At 39.0% G+C, this 26,781-nt stretch overlaps 1 protein-coding gene across 2 annotated transcripts in view; it reads right to left on the bottom strand.

Annotated features, from left to right (window-relative positions):
* The window catches only part of LOC126162679 (WD repeat and HMG-box DNA-binding protein 1), a 169,611-nt gene that overhangs the window by 55,557 nt on the left and 87,273 nt on the right, over positions 1–26,781 (bottom strand). For both annotated transcript variants that reach the window (XM_049919332.1, XM_049919331.1), the window contains exons 13-15: positions 20,711–20,881; positions 18,931–19,145; positions 7,094–7,206 (exon numbers count right to left, since the gene is read on the bottom strand). In XM_049919332.1, coding sequence (XP_049775289.1) covers positions 7,094–7,206; positions 18,931–19,145; positions 20,711–20,881 — 499 coding nt within the window. The remainder of the gene's footprint in view (positions 1–7,093; positions 7,207–18,930; positions 19,146–20,710; positions 20,882–26,781) is intronic.

Raw genomic sequence — 26,781 nt, 5'->3', positions numbered from 1 at the left:
AATGATTATCTGCTACCCTTTGTTCAAAAAATTTATGAAAAATTTGCCAATAAATATAAAGAGATGCAAGCAAGTGAAGTAATTGTAGGGAAAAATGAAGCAATGAAATATATTTCTTTACCATACTATGGGGCAGTTAGTCTTAAAGTTGCAGCTATTTTTAGGAAACTCAAGGTTGAGATTGCTTTTTCAACTAAGGATAATTTGGGACAAATTTTAGATCATGGCGTAGATAACATAAAAGTTTTACACCAGTCAAGGGTTTACAAAATACTTTGTCCAAGCTGCGAAGCATGTTATGTAGGTCAGACCGGACGAAAAATTGAAACTAAATTTGCTGAACATGTCGCTGTTGACAGAAAGGACGCGGCTGATAGGTCGAATTTTGCAGCCCGTGTTATAAATAGTGGACATGAACTTCCTCAAATTGAGATGCATATGAGGTTATTACATAGAGCAGAAAAGGGAAATTATCTTGATTTGCTACAGAATATGGAGATCTTTTGCCATCATAGGTCAGGTAGCGTGTGCCTTCTCAATGAGCAAGTGAATGTGAGGGGAGTTCATTTTTGGGAGCTATTCGCCGAGCATTTGCTTGATGGGAATGGAAATGATAGGACAAGGAAGAATGAGGGGGGTGGGGTGGAGGAGGGAAGAGTGAAAGGAGGGGTGGGGTGGGGAGGAGGGAAGAGTGAAAGGAGGGGGGGGGGAGATAAATAGATCAGTGATACGAATTATGTTATTGTGACTAAGTTTGTGTTGGTGCCCTTTAGTTGGGCTTTTGCCGTCTTTGTCGGCTACACCAACAGACGTGTGGATTCACGTCTCATGATATACAAGCACACCGTAAGAGCCCCTATGAGTTCTCAATTCATCCTATAGAGCCTGTGTTAATTTTCCCATGTATGAAATGTGCTAGCACTGTATTTCTACATTTGATCTTGTTTCTTTAATAAGTTTGTTTTGTTCATGTCCGTAATTTTCTTATCTCAACTTAGTTTACTTTACATGTGCATTCAGCAATGTGGCGCCATCTGCCGGGAAAAAAATCCGATCTTCCTGAATATCATTTACTGTACACTAGATGGATGCCAACACCATTTTTACATTTTGGCATTATGATTAACTTTTGCTCTTTGATAATATGATAAATAATTAAATTTTTTTTTATATATGGTGTGTTTCTCACCTATGTTTGTACCTATTTTTACTTATTTGTACAATCGCTTTTTGGTGTATATAACTGTACTATGTGATTGACAAAATCTTTGTCAATGTATCCATTGTGAAAATTTTTCAGTATTTTTTTATTATATTTTACTGCACTTTGTATGTCATTTCTTCTTCTCATTTTTATTTTAGCTATTTTTTTTGCATAGAGGGCGGGTTTGCTTTGCAGCGCCCCCTTTTGGTTTCTCGTTGTCATAGTCAATTCTCTATGTATCACTCTATGTTTGACGTCCGTTTAAGACATTCTAATGCATTTGAAATTGCGAGACAATATTGTAAAAGCATCTAATGGAAAGACAAGTCAATAGTTTATGAAAATGTCCATTCTCGGTATAAAAATAAACGTAGGGTCAATCCATAACAAGTGGTCTAGCACTGGTTGCTTGACCATCTCAAAAATTTTTATATTTGCTGGGTGAATTCCCCAACGTTTAGTAGTCACAAAAAATTTTTTTTTTAAAAATGTACTGCTTATTATTTTGAAATGGCGGCCATATTTGTCCCAGACCGCATGTGTTTTTTCGTGTTCGCAAGCATCTACATTTTTTACAATTGTTCAGTAGTGGATTGTCCTAAGCCTTTCAGATATAATGCATTTAGTTCAACACACTCTGGGCTACAAATTAACATCATTATCACTTAGCTGAATGTATTCTTTAATATATTTTTAATAGTTCAAAGTTATTAGCCACAAATTTTGAACAGTAGTTTTCCAAAGAAAGATTAATTTCTCAGCTTTAATATTTTTTCTGCTATTACACTGTATAGTATAGTTACTTTTTATAGAGTATCAAAGGTGAGCAGCTTGCACTTTAAAAAATACACTATTTTAAAAAATGGATTTTAAAAATTTTTCCATTTTGTGGCCTGCAATATCTTTGTTGTGGGACCAGATAAAAATCTAAAAATTTGACCGTTAATAGACCTCAATGATATCAAACTTCAGCATAAATTTCAACTTTGAGATTCAATTGGAAGTTATGGAAAAAACATCACAAACACGAGTCAAAAATACGTTTTTTTAACATCTGCGATATCTGGTAGCCTAATCAAATAAAGTATACCAATCGCATAATGTAACACACCACATTATATTAGCTAATGATTATTTGTTGAAACAATGCTGTGGTAATTGTTTCAGCAGACTAACAATTGCATCTGTAAGCCTACACAAGTCTGACTGTTGTCTTCCCCCTTACACCAACAACTGTCCACTCTCACTTATTTAGCTAGAAGTTCTTGAAGTGTGCAGTTGAAAAATCGTGTCTCAGTGTTCTGTTGGTGTTGTTATTAACGAAGCATGTCATAAAAGTGTTTATGGAGTGCATCCTAAAGACATTACTTTAATCGAAGATTACAGTGAAGAAGAAAAAGTGTTGTTTTACTTACGAGTCGGCCTAGAGGTCAAATCAACATGCAAGTACCATGAAATGAAATACTTAAAATATCAACTTATTGGTCAGTCTTGCATGGACCCTTTTGAGAAACATAGGAAACCTATAACAAAAGGTCTGCAAGAAATAACATTTGCTCATTATTCTAAAAATAAAAGTCCTTTTGTCAATCTCATACCAGAGAATCATTGTGTACAACACGTTATTATAAGATATTTGTAATTCACAAGAGAATGGATAGTGAAACCTCAGGTAATGAAGTTTGTGACTTACCAGCAACCATTAAAAAAGTAGATACGGCTTGTGAAATCCTGGGTATATCGCCTACTAGTAAAATTAGAAAACTAAGTTAAGATAAAAGACCAAGTGCCTTGAATACAAAAATAGAGAAAGTGGCAGCTACATTCAAAAAGAATTGGGAAGTTTTATTTCAAAATACAATTTGTACTAAAACAGATGGAAGTTCTAAAACTTCATCAACTGAATATGATGATTTGATAAAAAAACTAAAAACTAAATGCAGTACTTCAAACAAAGAGGATAAAATTAAGATTATCAGTTTACCGCCGAATTCTTGGAGTCGAGCAAAAGTTAGTGACGAATTTAATGTGTCAGAACATCTTGTTAAGTTAACAAGGCAATTCGTAAAAGAACAGGGAATTTTACCAAAATTACAAAAGGGAAGTGCATCTAATTTGGTAGATGAAAACACTTTATTAAGTATTATGACGATGACAAGAACAGCCGTTTGATGTCTGGCAAGAAAGACTGTGTTAAAGTGAAAGAAAATGGTTCTAAGATTCAAAGACAAAACAGGTTAATATTGTGTAATTTAAATGAACTATTCACTGAATTTAGAAAAGAAAATCCTGACATTAAAATTGGAAGATCAAAGCTTTGCGAGTTGAAACCAAGATGGTGTACTGTTGCAGGGGCATCTGTCACCCATAATGTTTGTGTGTGTTTGTATCATCAGAATGTAAAGTTGACGATAGATAGGGCCAATCTCAGACTTGACTATACAGACCTCTTGGAAGTTATGGTATGCAATATTGACAGTTACAATTCTATGATCAAGGGAAAATGTGAAGATTATCCTGGCAAACAAGCCTTACTTGCATGTTTGAAGAATCCGAAAAGACAATTTGATGCATGACAATATAAAATACAAACAATGGCTGACACAAGACAGAACTGAAATGGTGAGAGTCATAAAATTACGAGAAGAGTTTTTTGAAGCATTGGTGGATAACCTGGAAAATCTGAAAATGCATAATTTTATTGCAAAAGCTCAAAGTAAATTTTTGAAAGACAAAAAGCAAACCTTGGCATCTGATGAATGCTTAGTTCTTGCTGACTTTCCGGAAGATTATTCCTTTGTCGTTCAAGATGAAGTACAAGGGCACCACTGGGTAAACAAACAGGCCACAGTTCATCCATTTGTATTCTACTATAAAGATGAAGATAAACTAATGAGCCACAACTTTTGAGTCATAGGTGACTACCTTGAACACAACACTACAGCAGTGCACATTTTTCAACTAAAATTAACAAACTACATAAAACAGCACCACCCTTCGATAAAAAAACTGATTTACTTTTCGGATGGGGTAGCAAGTCTATATTATTAACATCTCCTTTCATAAAGAAGATTTTGGGTTTGATGTAGAATGGCACTTTTTAGCTTCATGCCATGGGAAGAATGCTTGTGAGGGTGTCGGGGGTATGCAGCGGACTGATGAAATCATAACACCACAAGAAATGTTTAAATTCTGTAAAAAAACATATCAAAGGAATTACCTATGTTTTTGTACAATGTGAGGAAATACAAGAAGTCTATGACAGTGTCTTGAAGGAAGGTTACAACATTTGTCAGAAGATTAAAGGCACTCTGTCTTTTCATTGTTTTGTACCCCATTCACACAACTTACTGAAGTGTAAGATCACATCAACTTCGCCTGATAGTGAACTTCATCAGTGTGGAAAACTTGTACAAGTGGTTCTTCAAAATAAAGACATAGTGGGTTGTGTTTACGATGAGCAGTGGTGGATTAGCGAAGTTGATAATATTGACTGTCAAAACCAAGATGTACATATTGTATTTTATCACCCTCCAGGACCAATAAGGCCGCATTTCTAAATAATAAGCAATAAATTAAAAAAAATATTTTTGTAACTACCGTATTTACTCGAATCTAAGCCGCACTCGAATCTAAGCCGCACCTGAAAAATGAGACTTGAAATCAAGGGAAAAAAAAATTCCCGAATCTAAGCCGCACCTGAAATTTGAGACTCGAAATTCAAGGGGAGAGAAAAGTTTTAGGCCGCACCTCCAAATCGAAACAAAGTTGGTCCATTGTAATATGAGACACAATTTAGGTCGAATGAATGACGATACAGCTACAGTAGTTTGGTTCGAGTTGTAAGCTTAGCAGTTAAGCTTTACCAGGTAGCCATTGCTATGCGTCAGGCGCTCCGTCCGCATTTATACCGGTACCCTTCCTTTTTCACGAGCTTCGTCTGGTTTGAATTGATTGCTTATTTTTCTTTGATCTGATAAGTGCCGTTCTCTTTGTTATTGGTGTTTACATCACTCTAAGCTGAAAATGCATTACTGTACTGTGTCCTGCATTGTTTGTCGCATTCTGATAATGAGTGTTTACAGCCTATCGCCGTTCGCGGCATGGCTTGCTTTTGTGTGCGCGCTACCACCGCAAGAGAGAGAGAGAGAGAGAGAGAGAGAGAGAGAGAGAGAGAGAGAAGAATCATCACATTAGCGAACCATAGCAAGAGACTGCTCTTTGTTGTTAGTTACACTGCTGCTTTCTTTGATAATGATCGACAAGAACCAAGTAATAGACTGCGTATGACAGATGATGTTCTGAACGAGAGTTTAGCGAAAATTTTTCTCCGTTTGAAAATCTTTGCAGACGCCTCTTTAGTACATTACATTCTGCACAGAAATTAGAGTCATCTTAGATTTAAAAATCTAGTCAAGTGCCATGCTTCGTTTCTGGCTGTATCACTATTAGGCGTAAGAATAATACGAATATAAACATGACATGGTATGTATATTCTTCCGCGTTTGCTGTTGTCTCACACTAGTTTCGTAGTTTATTAGGCAGACAGGATTTAAATGACATAGCAGCAAACACGAAAGAATACATGGCAAAATGTTTATATTCATATTAATCTTATGGTGAAGAGAATACTGCATGTGATTCACAATTCATCAGGTTCCTATTAGCAACCATCTCTTCTCACAGGTAGGAAAAAATTCAGAACGTAGAGTTGGCCATATTGACAAACATCCCAGTCTTGCCAGTCGGATTTTCGTAGCCCATTGAAATGCTGTTACATTCGAAGATGAACAATACGGAATTTGTGTTTACTTCGTTGGATAATGTATGAAAATGCAGTAGTCGAAACTCGAGGCGGAGAAAAAAAGCTCGTCTTCCAACTTTTTTAAATTTATTTACTGACGCAGAGGTTTTGGCGCCAGTATTTGTCTTTGTGCTTGCAAAGCATGCTTGTGTAGCGCTACATATATTCGATGGCAGAAGTTAGTTGTGGCGGCACCTACCAACATTTTTCAGAACTTCCGCTTACTTTGCACTCGATTCTAAGCCGCAGGCGGTTTTTTGGATTACAAAAACCGGAAAAAAGTGCGGTTTAGATTCGAGTAAATACGGTACTAAACATTGGGGGATTCACCCAGCAAATTTAATATGTTTCAGAGATGGTCAAGCAACCAATTAGTTTTTCTTGGACCACTCGGTATGGATTGACCCTGTAAACTCTTCACATATATATTTTTCCAAACCCACAATAATATTCATTTCCCCAGATATCGACGGTGCTTAAATATTACATCGTTACACAGGAAAAAAATGTAGTCACTTCAATATAGCGGTATATATAAAGTTTTGCATATTAATCTTCTGGTGAAATACTCTCCTCTTTGCGTACTACCCTTTGTCCAAATCTTGTTTTGATTTCTGAAACCATTTACAAGATACGAGGAATTTTGTGACTATTTCATTCTGGTTTTTTCGCTGGGATAAAACAATTTTCTTGAGACTGATGAAAGAAAGCAAATTCTTCAAAGAAAACTTCAATGTGTTAGCTACCTTCCATATGCAGCAAAATACAACCTAACATGTACCAAATGCAAATTCATAGTGTACTCTATTTTCCACTGCTGGCTTTCTGAAATTCTTTCAGTAGTTTGCTTAATTCTGAAACACCACAGTGAACATGACCATTAATGAAATGATAGTGAGTTCATCATGAAGCTGACGAATGGAGCTATAAGAGGTGCAAGAATCAAATTTTTTCACTGAATAGTTTCTTTACAATCATTTGAGAAAGACCATAGGTAGGCCGGCAGGTATATGACATTCTGTTCTCAAAGGTGAGACAAGCTTAATATCTAATGCATTACATTTTTAAATGCCAACAGAACTTACCGGGTGTGGCATTATTTGTTGGGGTGCTTGCGAATGGATCGTAATCATCTGTAACGGCATCCCCATTTGAGCTAGACCATCCATTCTGGCTCTCTGAAGACTCCAAGACATACCTACATCAAAACCAAGTACATAAAAGATGAATACATCACTGCATTTCTTATTACAGAGCGAAGTATCAGAGCCAACAAGCTTTGGAATTAATACTAGCAATAAGACAAAATATCTGCAGTGAAAGGTTTCATCATATAAATATTTGTGGTGTCAAATCAATGATTAATGGGGACATCTCTCAAAAAATTTGCGTCTTAATCGACCAAGTCACATTTTTTGCAGAAAATGAAAGTTCTGACTAGCCGCGACATAAGTATCACACTTTGCACTCAACTACTTTGACACTATGTGCTCAGCATCCTACTCTATGGAGTTGAGTCATGGGCACTTCTGGCAGTATTAGGTAAGAAATTGGAACCATCTGAATGTGGATATATTAAAGGATGTAAAGGATACCAAGGACAGATAAAGCCACAAATGTGGTAATACTGTGCTTATGTAAAAATATTCAGAAACTCTCAATAACATAAAGAGAGGAAATCTCAAATACTTTGGCCAGATAATGTGCAACTGTTGCAACTAATACTTCCAAGAAAGATTGATGACAGTCATGGTCACAGACGATTATTCTGGCTACAGAACTTAAGCCAGTAGTTTGGACTGAGCACAAAATTGCTGTTCAGAACAGCCATGTACAAACTACAAATCATGCAACCGATTACCAACGTTCTTAGTGGATTAGGCACTTAAAAGATGAAGAAGAAGAAGAAGAAGAAGAAGAAGACAAAATGGGATAAAGAAATGGTGTATAATTTCCACAGTACAGCAATACTGTAACCAACTTAATTTTGTAACGCCACTCGCCATGCATTTGCAATGCATTTGTCATAAACAAGTATGATAAAATATCTAAAAACACACTATAATCATACAAATTAGGCTTTAAATGTGCCGGGGACCAGCATTTGGCTCTTACAAATACGTGTGAAATGTGGCAGACCATGAAGCGTAAGCATCTTATCTGCATTAATTATTTATTTATTTTTCACTGATGATAAAAACGAGTTCACTAGCTACTTTTTTGTTCAATTAAACTGAACCATCACGTATCAATAGCAATATTTCACTTTAAATGTTTTTGATTCATTTCAATTTTCTTCTTGATGACAACTTAGAGCTATTTCCTTAATTATGTAAAATTAAATTTACTAACAAACCTTATAACCTGGTTTTATTGTAAAAGATAACATGTGCTCTACATGAATAAGTATCTTCCTTTGTAAGGTACTAACAAGAAAAATCTTCTGACTGGGCTTAATAAATAACGTATCCTCTGACGAAATGGCTTCAGTGTAACTGTTCCCATCATTACTCAAAAAAAGTAATTTTACTGTTACACAGGTAGGCCAAACCGAAAGCTAAAAATACCAGCAAGTATGGTACTTCTAATTTCACTTCCACTTCCATCCCAGAAAAATTATGTTATGTTTTAAAACTGTGTCTGAATGGCCATACAATATTTTCGGACGAGTTTTCAATCAACTTAATTGCATTTGCTTCTATTTCTTTGATCTATGACAGCAATTGTGAATGAACACTTATAATTACTTTAATAGGACTATATGCTATGTCCCAGTACCCTTCTGTAAGTCACTATCATTATTTAAACTGAATAGTTTTGTGGTGCCTAAACTGTAAGGGGAGCTTGTGATGAAGCAAGCTGGGATCTCTCTACTTCCTCTCTTGTTTTGCCATCTGCCTCCTTAAATTCATTTTATTTTCATTTTTGCCTAATTACCATTAACATGCATGAGTATAATCTGCATTTCCATACAAGAAGAAAGGTTGGCCCTCAGTCTTAAGGAATATGGCATCAGTGCTAATTTTGTGCTTAGTTTTGTGTGTGTCATTAATTTCCTACTTTATTTTGACCATTCCTAGTTTAACACCTTTGTTACAGGGTGAAATCGGCAAATCAGCAATTGTTTCGTGACTTACATTCTATTGTTGACTTATAAACAAATATAAATTGTGTACTAATTATAAACATTTGGAAGAAGAACTACTAGGATTCTTAAAGTATTTATTTGGTTCTAATCGAGAACATATCTGCAAAGCCAGCCCTTAATTAATTCCAAAATAATTACCAGGTTTGTCGAAAGTATTGTCTGTATAACTATATCTGTTAATTTCATCACTTACACAAATATTTCGGCCTAGCCTTTGTGGTAGAAGAAACTATTAAAAAGGAGGAATTTTTCAATGTGTTCGGTTAATTGAGTGAGTTGTTTTTATTGTAAATTCTGTAACTTAAACATCAAACAACGTATAGTTTCAGTGCCTCTTATTGTTAGGATATATAAAGGATGGATTTTTGTACCGACACAGTCAGTCTGTAACTATTTTCAGACAGGAATGACGTATTTCTTAAATTAACAATAATTCATCAACTTAAAATAGTGGAATAAGTGTAACACAAATACGCCGTGTGTTAGATCAAGTAATGACAATGTCTGTTCAAATTATTTTAGATATAGTGTCACATCTACCTTATTATTCTGCAAGAACTGTGAACTATGTGGTTAGGTTTTTACTGCTCATAGTTGTTCAACAGCAAACTATTGTAGCAGTATGCTGTGTATGCCTGCAACCAATATGCAGTTTATCAACATTTACCAACAGTGAACTGGCCATATTACTGTGATTTATGTGAAATGGTTTCCAATGTGATTATGGCCACACAATAGGAATTAACAGACTCTGGACACAGAATGGTAGTTGGAGCTACATGCATGGGGCATTCCATTTAGGAAATCATTAGAGAACCCAATATTCTGAGGTCCACAGTGTCAAGAGTGTGCCAAGAGTACCAAATTTCAGGCATTACCTTTCACCATGACAATGCAGAGGCCGACGGCCTTCACTTAATTATCAAGAGCAGCGCCATTTGCATAGAGTTGCCAGAGCTAACAGACAAGCAACACTACATGAAATGTCTCAGAAATCAATGTGGGACATATGACGAACTTATCAATTAGGACAGTGCAGCAAAATTTTGCATTAATTGGCTATGGCAGCAGATGATTGATGTCAGTGGCTTTACTAACAGCATGACAAAACCTGCAGTGCCTATCCTGGGCTAATTATCGTATCAGTTGGACTCTAAATGACTGGAAAACTATGACCTGGTCAGATGAGTCCCAACTTTTGATGGTAAGGGCTGATGGTAGTGTTCGAGTATGGCAAGGACCCACTAAGCCATGGATCCAAGCAGTCAACAATGGACTGTGCAAGCTGGTAGTTGCTCCAAAATTATGTCAACTGTGTTTACATGGATCATTGACTGGAAATGGTTATGTTCAGCTACTTAGGACCATTTGCAACCTTTCATAGACTTCACATTCCTAAACAATGATGGAAATTTTATGGATGACAATGCACCATTGTAACCGGGCCACAATTGTTCACGACTGGTTTGAAGAAAATTCTGGACAATTTGAGCAAATCATTTGGCCAACCAGGTTGCCTGACATGAATCCTATCAAACAGTTATCAGGCCTTATCAAGAGGACAGTTTGTGCACAAGATCCTGTACTGGCATCATTTTTGCAGCTATGGACAGCTATAGTGGCAGCATGGCTCAGTATTTCTACAGGGGACTTCCTATGACCTATTGAGCCCGTGCCACATTGAGTTGATGCACTACGCTGGGCAAAAGGAGGTCCGACTTGATATTAGAAGGTATCCCATGACTTTTGTCACCTCAGTGTATATTATTGTGAGGAGAACTTCTGTAAATAATCAATTATGTGCGTAAAGTGGTGAGTAAAAGCTCCTCTAGTATTGATCCTACATTACTCCTTTCCAGCACATGTTTTGACTATATAATTTTCCACATTTTTGTATCTGACTGAATGCATATCTAGTACAAAGACCCAGATACTGTTAGCATATTGCATGTATATGTTTTAATTTCTAATATTAAATTGTGAATTTCTTTCAATGCAGACTTCGGAACAATGTATCAGTACTACTCCTTTTTCTTTATACTTAATGTCACACCTATAGTCTATGTATTCATTACTATTGAAATAAAGTAAAGCCAATAACTTCATTTTTCCGGCCTAATTATTTGTATAAAATTCAAATCAACAAATCATTAAGCACATTTTACTACAGCTTAGTTCAGACGCCAAGTTAGTAAGTGTAGATTCTTTTTACTTCTTTTGAGTCAATAATAATTTGCAATATTTCACAATAATAATTGATGTATAGTTATTTATAGTTTAGTTATTAGCATGTAACAGTGCGCAGTTGGACCGTAACTATATCGCTGAATTACGCTAATAATACATCCAAGCTTTATTAATACTTGCGATATAATCTACCTCCCGGGTCTCAACAGCAAACATATTAAATATTAAGCAAGCCCAGCAACATAAAATTTATTTTACTTACAGTTATTTGAAATTGGTATAATAAATGTAAACCTTCCTTCTTTTTTTGTACTTTATGCTAACTTTACAGCACAGCTCAAATTTACCGACAAGTCATTGAAACAATTTTAGTATCCTCTCTGTTATTTACCAACTGCAAACACATATTTTTCTTTCCTTCTTTTTGTATTAAAGAATTACGATCAACTACTTCTTTTCTGCTTATCACCTACACTGATTAATTATTTTTCAGTTTCTATCTCTTTTCATCAAATATAGTTTAACAGATATAAAAAAGTTAAATAGCATCTCTGAACTGTTATTCTCTAAAATAACTTACAGAAAATTCTTACTATCTCTGCCTAATTTTAAGACATATTTTCTTTTATTCATTCTTTCTATGGAGTTCCAATATTAATTAGTGGCAAATTCTATTTTGCTTCAAAATAGTCAGGATTTTCATGTTACATTTTCATTAATCAAAGTTTTATTTGATTTCTATTTTCTTAGAACAGGTTATTGTCGGATATGGATGAGTGCCAGCAAAACTAATCCCCAAACAACGATAGTGAATTATAAAAAACTACAAACAAAAAAAAATCTAAGTGCTGCCTCTTTAGACTATGAAGTTAAACAACTAAAGCAAAATTCTACCTCTTCAGATGTTGGCAAACACACCCCACTGAAGTCCTACATGAACTGACTGTCACTCGCCACAATCATTCTGCAAGCAATGATAAATCTACACAGGGCTCACCTTAATAGTTCCAATATGGTGCAACCATAAAATAAATCAGGTAAACGTCTTTGTTAATTTGCAGGCAACATATGGTGCATGACAAAGATAAGTTCTGTCAAAGTCTCTTGTGCCTGTTAAGCAACCTTTCAGTTACTTCAGAGAGTGCTAAATCCCAAAACAAATACAGCAACCACTCAATTACCTTAGAGGGTGCTGAACAGGTACACTAGCCACAAGATACGAAACAAATCAGATCACTGTCTGATAACAACCGTTGTTCACATTAAAAATTACAAATAAACTTGCTTGGTCAAGATACAGTTCTATCAGCCCAATACTGCAATAACCTACCAATTCATACATGCCAGCTCTCCTTATACCGTTATTTCACAAGATCACTCCATACTAGCAATGCTATCCTGCATTAAAAACCAATTGTGACAATGATAGTTGGAACCCACTCTACCATATTTTACCAACTTAAGACAACAAAATTACCAGGTACAAAAAACCATCAAATCTTGTGGCTCATCACACACTGCAAAGCTTTTTGTGTTAGTACGGTTAATAATCAGCTGTTGACCAGGATGAATGGCCAAGATTAACAGTTGCCAAGTGCAAAGTTGACCACCAGTGGCACAACATGCAGCAGAGCATAACAAGCTCACTTTCAATGGTTGCTTTACATCCTGTCCCATCTAGGTCCTTCCCTTAACCACCAGCTTCTCTGAACTATCCGGATGGGAGTTAACCTTACAACACATCCTTCACTCCCATGATTGTCCTGATCTCAATGTCACTGTTCCCACACCCTCCACACAACAGTCTGTCCTTCCTACAACCTGTTATCCCTCCAAACTCCTGTCCCTACGTCACCTTCAGCAAGCATCGTTCCCCACCAGGTCCGATAACTGTGCATCACATGCCTTTCCTGTGCATGTGCCATCACCCCCCCCCCTCCCCCATTTCCCCTGCACTCCTAGCTGCCAAATTGGCTGACCCTTTCTGAGCCACAGGGGGGGGGGGGGGGGGTTAGTCTAGCTCAAAAAAGTATTGCTCCAAAAGCTAACAAGTCTTACTTCTTTTGATGTGTGTTTATTGATGACTGAACACTTCTGCATTTTGATGAGTGGTCTCCTTTAATCCAAAAGTATTTACATTCCACTAGAACTTTCCTACAACAATTTTGATAACTTAAATATTTCAGTAAATATTTGAGGTTGTAACACCTCCGTTTATTATCCCGACCTGATCTGATCGAATAGCAGTCCAATATTTATTATTAACATGACCATGAATCTAATGGGGCTGGTAATCGGAATTGGCTGCTATGGAAGTTGTTACTTTCCAGTTTGTTCTGTTCAATACTATAATACTGAATGTCTGGTAATAAGGAACACCAACACAGTTTTACTAATTAACGAACTTATACAGGGTGAGTCACCTAACGTAACCGCTGGATATATTTCGTAAACCACATCAAATACTGACTAATTGATTCCACAGACCGAACGTGAGGAGAGGGGCTACTGTAATTGTTTAATACAAACCATACAAAAATGCACGGAAGTACGTTTTTTAACACAAACCTACGTTTTATTAAATGGAACCACATTAGTTTTGTTAGCACATCTGAACATGTAAACAAATACGTAATCAGTGCCGTTTGTTGCATTGTAAAATGTTAATTACATCCGGAGATATTGTAACCTAAACTTGACGCTTGAAACCTCCGACGTTCAGTTGCGTGTTGTAACAAACACGGGCCACGGTCGGGGAGCAGCATCTGCAGGGACATGTTTACGATGACGACTGTGTTTACGAGTGTGGCTGTAGTGCACTGTTGTGGTTTGGTCTAGCTGTTGCAGTGTCCGCATGTAGCGCTTGCTGCTATTGTTATTCTGCATTCGTCTCCACACGCAGACCATCTGTGGTACACAGTGTTACCAGACGTCTGTGATAGTGTAGTGTTGTAGGAACTGTGACCATGGTGTATTTCAACTCTGAAAAGGCGGAGATGATACTCATCTATGGCGAGTGTCGACGAAATGCAGCTGAAGCCTGCAGGGTGTATGCAGAACGGTACCCGGACAGAGAGCATCCAACGTGCCGCACATTGCAAAACATCTACCGCCAACTGTATGCAACAGGTATGGTCGTAGCACGCAAACGGGTCCGTAACAGGCCCATCACAGTAGAAGCGGGTGCAGTTGGTGTGTTAGCTGCTGTTGCCATGAACCCACACATGACTACACGGGACACTGCGAGAGCCGGTGGACTGAGTCAAAGTAGTGTCATGTGCATACTGCATCGTCACCGCTTTCACCCGTTTCATGTGTCGCTACATCAGCAATTACATGGTGATGACATTAATCATCGAGTGCAATTCTGTCAATGGGTATTAACAGAGAATGCGTTGCAGTTCTACCTGTTTACCGATGAAGCGGGTTTCACAAACCACGGGGCAGTGAATTTACGGAACATGCATTACTGGTCCATGGACAATCCTCGCTGGCTCAAACAGGTAGAGCAACAGCGACCGTGGACTGTAAATGTATGGTGCGGAATCATTGGCGACCACCTCATTGGTCCTCACTTCATTGCAGGGGCCCAAACAGCTGCAACATAAATCGCATTTCTACAGAATGACCTGCCAACGTTGCTCGAAAATGTTCCACTGGAAACGCGTCGACGTATGTGGTATCAGTATGATGGTGCACCTGCACATTCCGCAATTAACACTAGGCTGACCCTTGACAGGATGTTCGATGGGCGTTTCATAGGACGTGGAGGACGCATAAATTGGTCAGCCCGTTCTCCTGATCTTACACCTCTGGACTTCTTTCTGTGGGGTATGTTAAAGGAGAATGTGTACCGTGATGTGCCTACAACCCCAGAGGATATGAAACAACGTATTGTGGCAGCCTGCGGCGACATTACACCAGATGTACTGCGGCGTGTACAACATCCATTACGCCAGAGATTGCAATTTTGTGCAGCAAATGATGGCCACCACATTGAACATCTATTGGCCTGACATGTCGGGACACACACTATTCCACTCCGTAATTGAAAACGGAAACCACGTGTGTATGTGTACCTCACCCCTCATGGTAATGTACATGTGCGTCAATGAAAAAGACCAATAAAAAGGTGTTAGCATGTGGACGTAATGTGCTGTTCCAGTCTCTTCTGTACCTAAGGTCCATCACCATTCCCTTTGGATCCCTACGTAATTCGGTGCTCTCCGATACACACGATCGAACAGCGGAGGAGTGGTACTCAAGCGTCAACTTTAGGTTAGAATATCTCCGGATGTAATTAACATTTTACAATGCAACAAATGGCACTGATTACGTATTTGTTTATATGTTCAGATGTGCTAACAAAACTAATGGGGTTCCATTTAAAAAAACGTAGGTTTGTGTTAAAAAACATACTTCCGTGCATTTTTTTTATGGTTTGTATTAACCAATTACATTAGCCCCTCTCCTCATGTTCGGTCTGTGGAATCGATTAGTCAATATTTGATGTGGTTTACGAAATATATCCAGTGGTAATGTTAGGTGACTCACCCAGTATTCTTCTCAAAACACAAAAAAGGAGACAGCCACTGCCTTCGTCATACATATCTAATTACGGCTAATCTCAGCACAGGCTTTCTTCATTTTCCATTATGGTCACACACTATTCCATCACTGCATCCAACACTGCAATCCAAGGTTAGGCCGGCGCAGTAGTTGCGAAACCAAATATCGGCACTAGTAACGTCACTGATCACTTTCATAATGACACTTCATCACTTTCCCGGTATTTATTTATTATTTAGGGGTCTAACCACGGCGATGGTGACACCCTTCTCAGTTAAAAACCCTGTATTTCAACAATGGCCTCCACACACACACCAATCCTGCCAACCACACTGGCGCATCTCGACACTCGCTCTCGCAACATGTCACAATCGATTGTTCACCCTATCGACCCGTGCCGAGTGCAAAGTTATAGTAAGGGCCTACAGACCCCTTACAAGGTGAATGTTTTACATGAATCACCTGTGACTTAGCAAGATGCTTAGTATTGTGTTTAGAAATTGGACTGGATCTGTGAGAGATACTGGATGAGAAGAAAAACAACTGCTGGTTGAGTCATTGACGAAACGTGTATATAAGTAATACAGAAAAATTAAAAAATGGTATGACAGTCAATAAATATGTTGATAATTATGAGAAATTTTATCAAATGGCTGCTCCTATATATAACACATACACACACAAACTGGTTATCAAGTATTTCATCCTGAATGTAAAAACAGACTACAAGAGTCTTAAAATAGAGCACTAGCAGCTATACATGGTATTATGTAATTAGGAATAATGTTGCTGGCACCGCACAGTCACCAGCAAGAGATGACTTAGCCCGCTTCATTGCACGTCACCCACCCTGATACCACTCCAGTCAGGGGCTCTCTCAGCCACAGCAAAGTCCACCTGGCAAGATGGCTGTTGCCAGGAGTCCTGATGCCCCAAGAAGACAAGCATCTACTCCTTGGCATATGTGGGGAGCGTACAGCTAAGGCATCAGCAGTGCGATCCCTGTGTTATATCAGGGGGCTAGCACCAAATATGTACATCACAGCCCCACCACAACAGGCTGGCTACCGTGCTGGATATTGGGTGCAGAGAAATCCAATATTGTCATGGAGGTGAAAGGACAGGAGACAACGGGAGAACATGACATACCCTGGAAAGTGTCCTTGCCCAAATAGTTGAATTGCAGGTGGAGATGCAAAGCCATAACAAGAGGTTCAGGAGATCGAAGCTAAGGGCACTGTGGGTAACTCATGCACCACGTAAGGTGTTCTTCAAAAATGGCTCTGAGCACTATGGGACTTAACATCTATGGTCATCAGTCCCCTAGAACTTAGAACTACTTAAACCTAACTAACCTAAGGACACCACACAACACCCAGTCATAAGGTGTTCTTCCCCATATGGCTCACACTTCTGTAGAATTTGGAAAGTGGCAGGTCAAGCCATAAAATGGGACCTGAACTTACAGGGCCGGAAAGCGTGAGACTCCTTTTAGTCGCCTCTTACAACAGAAAGGGATACCTTGGGCCTATTCTAACCCCGGACCTGCATGGGGCTGTGAGTGTGTTTTGACCATCTCAGAGGAAAGCTTACTTGATTAGCAGTCCTTCTGTTGTGCCTGTCTGCGACTCGACATCTCCACTATATGGTGAGTTGCAGTCTATCCTTTTCATAATATGTCATTAAAGAGGCCTGTGCAGTTAGTTATCTACTTCACATCATGTTCTTATTGCTTGCTTCTTCTGAATACATACTTTATTTACTGCACTGCCCCAAGATATAAGATCACAAGACAAAAGGCAGTAAAAGTATGCAATCTAATGAACCACTTTCACCCTTGGGTGCCAACACATGGATCGATACCTCTACATCTGCATACATACTCTGCAAGCAACCATATGGTGCATGGTGGAGGGTACCACATACCACTACCAGTCATTTACTTTCCACTTGCAAATAGAGCAAGGGCAAAATGATTGTCTATAAGCCTTCGGGTGAGCCCCAATTTCACTCTTCTTATCTTTGTGGTCCTTAAATGAAATGTACATTGGCAGCAGTAGAACCAATCTGCAGTCAACCTCAAACGCCGGTTCTCTAAATTTCTGGAATGGTGCTTCACAAAAGGAGCATCATCTTCCCTCCAGAGATTCCCATTTTTGTTCACGAACTATTTTCGTAATACTTGTTTGGAGATTGAGCCTACTGGTGACAAATCTAGCATAACATCTCTCAATTGCACTGATGTCTTCCTTCAATCTGTCCTGATGGGGATCCCAAATACTAGAGCAGTACTTGAAGACGGGGGTCACACTAGCTTTCTACATGCCGCCTCCTTCACGCATGATCTACACTTCCCAAAATTCTCTCAATAAAACAAAATTGAGCATTTGCCTCCCGACTACCAATCTGAGGTGCTCATTCCCTATCATATCACGTTGCAATGTTACAGTTAGATATTTAATTGATGCAACAGTGTCAAGCGGCACATTACTCCTGCTGTATTCCAATGTTATGGGGTTGTTTTTACTGCTCATTCACATTAATTTATATTTTTCTAAATTTAAAGCAAATCACTATTCAACTAGAAATTCTGTTCAAGTCATCTTGCATCTGCCTAGAGTCACTCAAGGATGACACCTTCCCGTGCACCATAGTGTTATCAGCAAACAGTCGTGAATTGCTGTTCACTCCATCCACCAGACCACTCACATATATAGAGAAAAATAGCTGTCCTATCACACTTCCCTGGGGCTTTGCTGCAATAACCTAATCTTTGATTAACACTCGTCATCGAGGACAATGTACTGGGTTCAAGTGCAAAACATGCTGAATGTAGCTTCTTGAGTAGTTAATCTATATACTAGCTTATCCAGAATATAATGTATTCTAGGCAAGGCCTAAAAACATATTTACCCTTTTTTGTAATGCTTTCTTAGACTGCAAAACACACATTTTTCTTAAAAACAAGACAAAGAAAGAAAACAACCACCAAAGCTAACAAAAGTAAGAGCACTGTACCTCTTGTGAGATGCACCACTCCCCGACATGATGGCAGTAATCTCCGGTGTGAGGCGCTCACGTTCACGTTTAGCAGCATCCTCAGAAAGGCGATCAGCAAGATGATGCTTGCCCACTTTGGTAGCATATTTCATGGCTAACTGAAGAACTTGCTGAGATGGCATCAATGCTCCAAGTTCAGCTGCTCGTTGTTCCAGACCACTCTTGCAGGCAAGCTATGGAAGTCAGTTATATAGTGTGAATGGTGCAATTTATGTTTCAAAGTGAAGAAAAGCAGTATACAACAATGCAAGAGAATATACACTGATGGAAAAAAATAGCAACACAAAAAATAATTAATGCTGAATAACAAAAATTTGGGGACACATTTGTCTAGATAACATATTTAAGTGATTAACATTGGAAGATCACAGGTTAATGTAAACATCACAGGTTAATGTAAATGTGAGATAAGCCATTGCAGATGTTAAACACTGGTACATTAATAACCAGTGTAACCACCAGAATGTTAAATGCAAGTATGCAAATGTGCATGCACTGTGTTGTACACATGCTGGATATCAGGTTGTGGGATGAAGTTCCATGCCTGTTGCACTTGATCAGTCAATGCAAAGCCAGTTAATGTTGTTTGTGGATTACACTGGAGTAGTCGTCCGATGATGTCTCGACAGGAGACAGATCTGGTGATCGAGAAGGCCAAGGCTACATGTTGGCGCTCTTCTAGAAACATACTGGGTTACAACAGCGGTATATGGGCGAATGTTATCCTGTTGGAAAGCATCCCTGGAATGCTATTCACGAATGGCATCACAACAGGTCGAACTACCAAACTGACATACAAATTCGCAGTTAGAGTGTGTGAAATAACCAAGAGAGTGCTCTTGTTGTCACATAAAATTGCAGCCTAGACCATAACTCCAGGTGTAAGTCCACTGTGTCTAGCATAGAGATAGATTGTTTGTAGGCCCTCAACTGGCCTCCTCCTACACAACACACGTCCCTCACTGGTGCTGAGGGAGAACCAGCTTTCATCAGAAAACACAACAAACCTTGACCCTAACCTCCAATGAGCTCTCGCTTGACACCACTGAAGTTGCTGCTAATGGTGGCGTGGTTTGGGGTTAGTGGAATGCACGTTGCAAGGTGTCTGGCTTGGAGCTGCCCTTGAGGTAACTGATTTGGTAACCGTTAGTTGTGTCACTGTGGTGCCAAATGCTGTTTATTGGGGTTATTTTAGGTTGCAAATAAAAGGTGGAACCTATATCCAAATATTTTAACTACAAACGCAAAAGAAATACAAGAATTGCAAATCCAGAAGACGAAAAAATATTTCGGTCCCCTGAGATTCATTGAAAAGGGGTTTTACTGTAGTTGGCATATCATACTCCTTCCATGTGTTGTAAATATGTCACATACTTTAACTGGGCGATCCTGCTGTCATTAAGAGTATGCATAGGACTTGTTTTATGTTGCAAGTGCATTTATTTTAATCCCATGACATTAAAATTGATGAAATGTCCATTATTTCTTACTGCCACACAAAGTTCACTTCAAATTCTTCCAGCCAAATTAAAGTGATTCAAAACAACGTCTGTTGTTTAATGCCTACATTAATTGTCTGTAGAAGAGAATAAAGTAAAAGCAAATACAATCAGTAGAACAAAAACAGTGTGTTTGTTATTCACCCTTAAATACAAATGGAAAGAAGTTGTTAGGTATCGTAATTTTCACACAATTTTATTGACTAAAGGTAAAATCATAGCACATGTATTTTACTTACAGCAAATAACTTGATGATGGTCTCCTTTATAGTAGTTTCAATTGCATCTTTTTCATTCAAGTAGTTGTCATCAGTTCTACTTAAGGCTTCTACACCACCCAAAAGTAGCTGAGATCGCCAAAATTTTTCTTCTAGTCCAGCCTTTTCAGTTGCTTCTTCACAGAGTGGGATCTGGAGATTCAAAAAATGTTAGCTGACCAACTGCTTTGAACACAGTGGATAAAATAGCATACTAGTTTAACAATATCCGAATACAGAAGATTAATATATAAAATTGTCCTTTGTGAAAGTACATATTAACAAAATATTCCGATATTTCTTATAACAAAAAGGCATAACAACTGACAATACAACAGTGGATGCTCTCTTTTAGCTTACAAAAATGTAAACAGTAAAAAACAAATATCAACAATGTAAGGAAAAGATAGACTGCTATTTGCCATACAGATGACATGCGAAGATGCAGACAGGCACAATTAAAAGACACACATTAGCTCTCAGCCACAGTCTTCACCAGTAAAAGAAAGAGAAACACAAACAACATTCATTTACATAAACAATTACACCTCGCGCACAAATGACTGCCAACTCCGGCAGCTCAGACCACAATGCATTCTGGTCCAAGCTGCCGGAGTTGGTGGTCATGTGTGCATGAGGCGTGCTTGTTTGTGTGACTGAGTGATGTGTGTTTCTCTTTCCTTTATTGACGAAGGTGCGGCTGAGAACTAATGTGTAAGTGTCTTTTAATTGTGGCTGTCTGCAACTTGATGTGTCATCTATACAGTGAGTAGCAATCTACGTTTTCCTTAAATTGTTGTATGTAAATAACAAAAAAAATTTTAAGGCTAGTACTCTTGATACACTTGGTTTGAGTGTAGATTGTATACAGTTTTTCTGTTACTTCATTGAACACTGTAATGTCATGAACAGGTACACTCAAAACCCTGTCCACATGAAAGTTATGCCTCTAATTCAGATATCCACTTTACCACAAACCTTCCTCTTCATACAAAATTTAAAAATGAATAAGCACACTGTGTGTGGCACAGTACATTTTCACAACTCAGACTATTTCTATAACTATTATAGCACGCATAAAGTCAGTGATAATCATTTGGGGGGGGGGGGGGGGGGGGGGGATGAGAGTGTGTGCAAGAGTGACTACTATTAAACATGGTTCAGTAGGATACTACTGACATTATAGCAGGGCAGGCAATTGTTTATCTGATTATTTGCTTTAAAATTTTAATACCACAAGTAACGCAACACACCACAGTGGTGAGAAAAATATAATAGCTACGACATTTCTTGAGGAGCTATCCCAGCATCCGATCCTGTGAAACTCAGCTCATTCTGTTCCTCCACAAGGTCCACAGTGCTGTAGACAATGGTGCTCAGGTCGATGCCATGTTTCTTGACTTCAGGAAGGCATTTGACACTGTCACGCACTCTGTTAAGTGAAAAAAATACGAGCTTATCGAGTATCGGAGCAGATTTGCGACTGGATTCAAAACGTCCTTGCAGATAGAACTCAACATATCACTCTCAACAAAACAAAATCAACAAATGCAATGGTAATTTCCAGAGTACACCAAGGAAGTGTGATAGGACTGTGACTGTTTACACAGATAAACGATGGCTCTTTAAGGCCGTTCACAGATGATGCAGTTGTCTATGACAAAGTAGCAACACCAGAAGATAGTAATGATTTGTAGAATGACCTCCAGAAAATTGATGGATGGTGCAACCTCTGGCTGTTGACCCTGAATGTAAATGAATGTAACATACATACATACGTACATAGGCAAAGAAATCCACTACTGTACAGCTAAACTCTTGATGAAAAATCCCTGGAAACAGTATCAACCTTAAAATATTTGGGAGTAACTATGGAGAGTGACCTCAAATGGAATAACCACATAAAACAAATAGTGGGAAAAGAAGATGCCAGACTCAGGTTCATAGGAAGACACTTAAGGAAATGTAGATCATCCACAAGGAAGTGGCTTATAAGGCACTTGTTCAACTGATTCTTCAGCATTGCTCATCTATCTGGGATCCCTACCAGGTAGGACTGATACAAGAGATGGAGAAGATCCAATGAAGAGCAGCGCATTTCATCACAAAACGTTAGTCAGCACAAGAGTGTTACAGAGATGCTCAACAAATTCCACTGGCAGACATTATAAGCAAGGCATTGTGCAGCACGGAGATATTTACTACTGAAATTTCCAGGAAGAATTGGAAAACATATCATTTCCCCCACGTATGTCTCACGTAACGACCATGTGGAGAAATTTCAAGAAATTAGAGATAATACAGACATTAACCAATAATCATTCTTCCCACGCACTATTCATGAGTGTAACAGGGTTGGAGGGCTCAGTTAATGGTACAAAAGTACCCTCTGCCACACACCATTAGGTGGCTTGCTGAGTATGATGTAAATGTAAATGAACAACTGTTCAGTTTTCAATGTCAGTAACAGAAGTACTACACTGCCAATAACAATGAATGCACAAAGCTAAGGCTTACTCTGTTAACACGATTCATTGTGTTGCAAAACAGACCCTGCGTACTTGGTGAATGCTTCATTATTTGGGCCACTTATCAAGCCATTTCCCTCATTGCTGTTAACATCTTTTCACTCACTGATACTACTGATTTTCTCTTTTACATTTTGCTGCATCCTTTATTGTCTTTCTTTCCCTAGGTTTCTGCCTCTTGTCCACTATTTCCTTCCTTTTTTTCTTTGTATATACACTACTGGCCATTAAAATTGCTACACCGAGAAGAAATGCAGATGATAAACAGGTATTTATTGGACAAATATATTATACTAGAACTCACATGTGATTACATTTTCACGAAATTTGGGTGCATAGATCCTGAGAAATCAGTACTCAGAACAACCACCTCTGGCCGTAATAACGGCCTTGATTCGCCTGAGCATTGAGTCAAACAGAGCTTGGATGGCGTGTTCATGTACAGCTGCCCATGCAGCTTCAACACTATACCACAGTTCATCACGAGTAGTGACTGATGTATTGTGACAAGCCAGTTACTCGGCCACCATTGACCAGACGATTTCAGTTGGTGAGAGATCTGGAGACTGTGCTGGCCAGGGCAGCAGTCGAACATTTTCTGTATCCAGAAAGGCGTATACAGGACCTACAACATGCGGTCGTGCATTATCCTGCTGAAATGTAGGGTTTCGCAGGGATTGAATGAAGGGTAGAGCCACGGTTCGTAACACATCTGAAATGTAATGTCCACTGTTCGAAGTGCCGTCAATGTGAACAGGAGGTGAGCGAGACGTGTAACCAATGGCACTCTATACCATCACACCGGCTGATATGCCAGTATGGCGATGACGAATACACGCTTCCAATGTGGGTTCACTGCGATGTCGCCAAACACAGATGCGACCATCATGATGCTGTAAACAGAACCTGGATTCATCCGAAAAAATGACGTTTTGCCATTTGTGCACCCAGGTTCGTCGTTGAGTATACCATCGCAGGCGCTCCTGTCTGTGGTGCAGCGTCAAGGGTAACCGCAGCCATGGTCTCCGAGCTGATAGTCCATGTTGCTCCAAACGTCGTCGAACTGTTCGTGTAGATGGTTGTTGTCTTGCAAACGTCCCCACCTGTTGACTCAGGGATCGAGAAGTGGCTGCACGATCCGTTACAGCCATGCGGATAAGATGCCTGTCATCTCAACTGCTAGTGATGCGAGGCCGTTAAGAACCAGCAAGGCGTTCCATATTACCCTTGTGAACCCACCGATTCCATATTCTGCTAACAGTCATTGGATCTTGACCAATGCGAGCAGCAATGTCGCGATACGATAAACCGCAATCACGATAGGATACAATCCGACCTTTATCAAAGTCAGAAACGTGATGGTACGCATTTCTCCTCCTTACACGAGGCATCACAACAACGTTTCACCAGGCAACGCCGGTCAACTGCTATTTGTGTATGCGAAGTTGGTTGGAAACTTTCCTCATCTCAGCACGTTGTAGGTGTTGCCACCGGCACCAACCTTATGTGAATGCTCTGAGAAGTTAATCATTTGCATATCACAGCATCTTCTTCCTGTCGGTTAAATTTCACGTCTGTAGCCCTTCATCTTCGTGGTGTAACAATTTTAATGGCCAGTAGTGTATTTCCCTGTTTGTCTTCTCTAAGTTCTTAGTTTTAGTATATTCTTCCATTACTATTAAGTTGTTGACTGCCTTGTCTACTTCTTCTAACTTCTGATTTGCAAATCCTGTGTGGCATCAGCATTTCGTTATCAATCTCCCTTATATTCTGTCCTGCTATGTATCTCTCTACGTAGGACACAAGCAAGTTTACTATTCAACTCCTAAAAAGTCCCATTTACCCCAGCCATTTTCTTTCTTTTTCACCTGGACGAAGATGATTTTCATAAAATAACATTTGTGTTCTCCCCTTCTTTCTTTCTCTACTCCCTTCTGTGTCACAGCCTTGTAACCAGACCTTATTTTTACTTTTATATTGGTGGTACCTTCAAGTTGGTGGGAATAAGCTTAAGAGGGATTGTGTAAGGCTCTTACCTACAAGTAAGACTGTGTAGACACCAAAATCGAAGTCAGTGGCAGAAACAATATCACCCAGAACATTGTATGCTCAAACTGGGGTGCTCAACCACAAGTGGAAAAACAACAGCATTGGTATTTTTTAAAAGCACTGGTATTTTGCTATTCTACTGGTGAACTTGCCTTACCTCTCTGGTTCAAATCCAGCCATGATAAGCAACTTCACGTCACACTCAACAAAATGTGTGCACTTATCACTGGCTATCTGAAACTTAGTACCACAGATAAGTTCTACCAGCGGCTGGGGTCAGTCTACCGACAATCTGATGGGAGTTAATTGCCTACAAAGGGAGAAAGAAGTCCTACACATCACTGCAACTGAGTTTCCGAAGACAGGACCTAATGTCAACAACCCCTAATGGCAACCAAGGGCTATGTACACAAAACTCATCCTAAGGTGGTGATGTGCTCAATTTCAGAAGACTATCACTGGATGTAACCATCAAAAGAACTACCCCCCTGACTATCATGAAAATTGTGAAATATGGAAATCCCTTAACACAACAAACTGTGGGCGGGAACAACAAGGTCAAAAGAGATCTAATGTGGACAATTATGATCATGTTCTGACAATTCAAAAACACCTCTACTTCTGCCCTCATATTTCTTCAACTCTTTTACAGTAGTCTGTAGGAACTCTGCTGTCTTTTTTTTTTTGGTTACATTTAGATTTCATGATGTCTTATTGATTTATCTCCTCAAGCTATTCTCCACATTACTCTGTATCCTTTATACAATATTCCCTTTTTGTTTATACTGCAATGGTGTGGCTTCTTTATTGCGTTAACACCACACCACACCATAATCACTTCAACTACCTTAATTTCTCTTTTCTTTACCCCCAAATCACCTAAGGTATTTCTTCACTTGGTAAAACAGCACCAGTCTTCCACAGGTTTCAGTTTTATTTTGGTCCCCGGATACCTGCAGAATTCATTTTTGTTAACATTGCAACTGTGTGATTCTGTGAAGTATTGATATTTGCCTTTTTACTGCAGAAAACTGCCACGTGTTTACTCATTTCAGATCTATTTTCTACTTCTAAATTGTTTACCATTTTCAGGACCTAATGTCAGTAACTCCTAACGCCAACTGACATCACCCACTTATTGTTTGCCCTGATAGCTGAATGGTCAGCATGACGGACTGCCATCCTAAGGGGTCCAGGTTCGATTCCTGGCTAGGTCGGGGATTTTCTCCACTCAGGGACTGGGTGTTGTGTTGTCTTCATTATCATTTCATCCCCATCCGGCATGCAGGTCACCCAATGTGGAGTCGAATGTAATAAGACCTGCACCAAGGCGGCCGGACTTCCCCCGTAAGGAGCCTTCCGGCCAATGACGCCAAACGCTCATTTCCATTTCCATGGGTTAATTTAGTCCCATCAGCACACACAGTTTTGCAATATACAATTTGTGTTACAAGTGCCCACACATATAGAACAGTT

The sequence above is a fragment of the Schistocerca cancellata genome, chromosome 2 (genome assembly GCF_023864275.1).
Source record: "Schistocerca cancellata isolate TAMUIC-IGC-003103 chromosome 2, iqSchCanc2.1, whole genome shotgun sequence".
Taxonomy (NCBI): Eukaryota; Metazoa; Arthropoda; class Insecta; order Orthoptera; family Acrididae; genus Schistocerca; species Schistocerca cancellata.
This window is presented reverse-complemented; position numbering and strand designations above follow the sequence as displayed.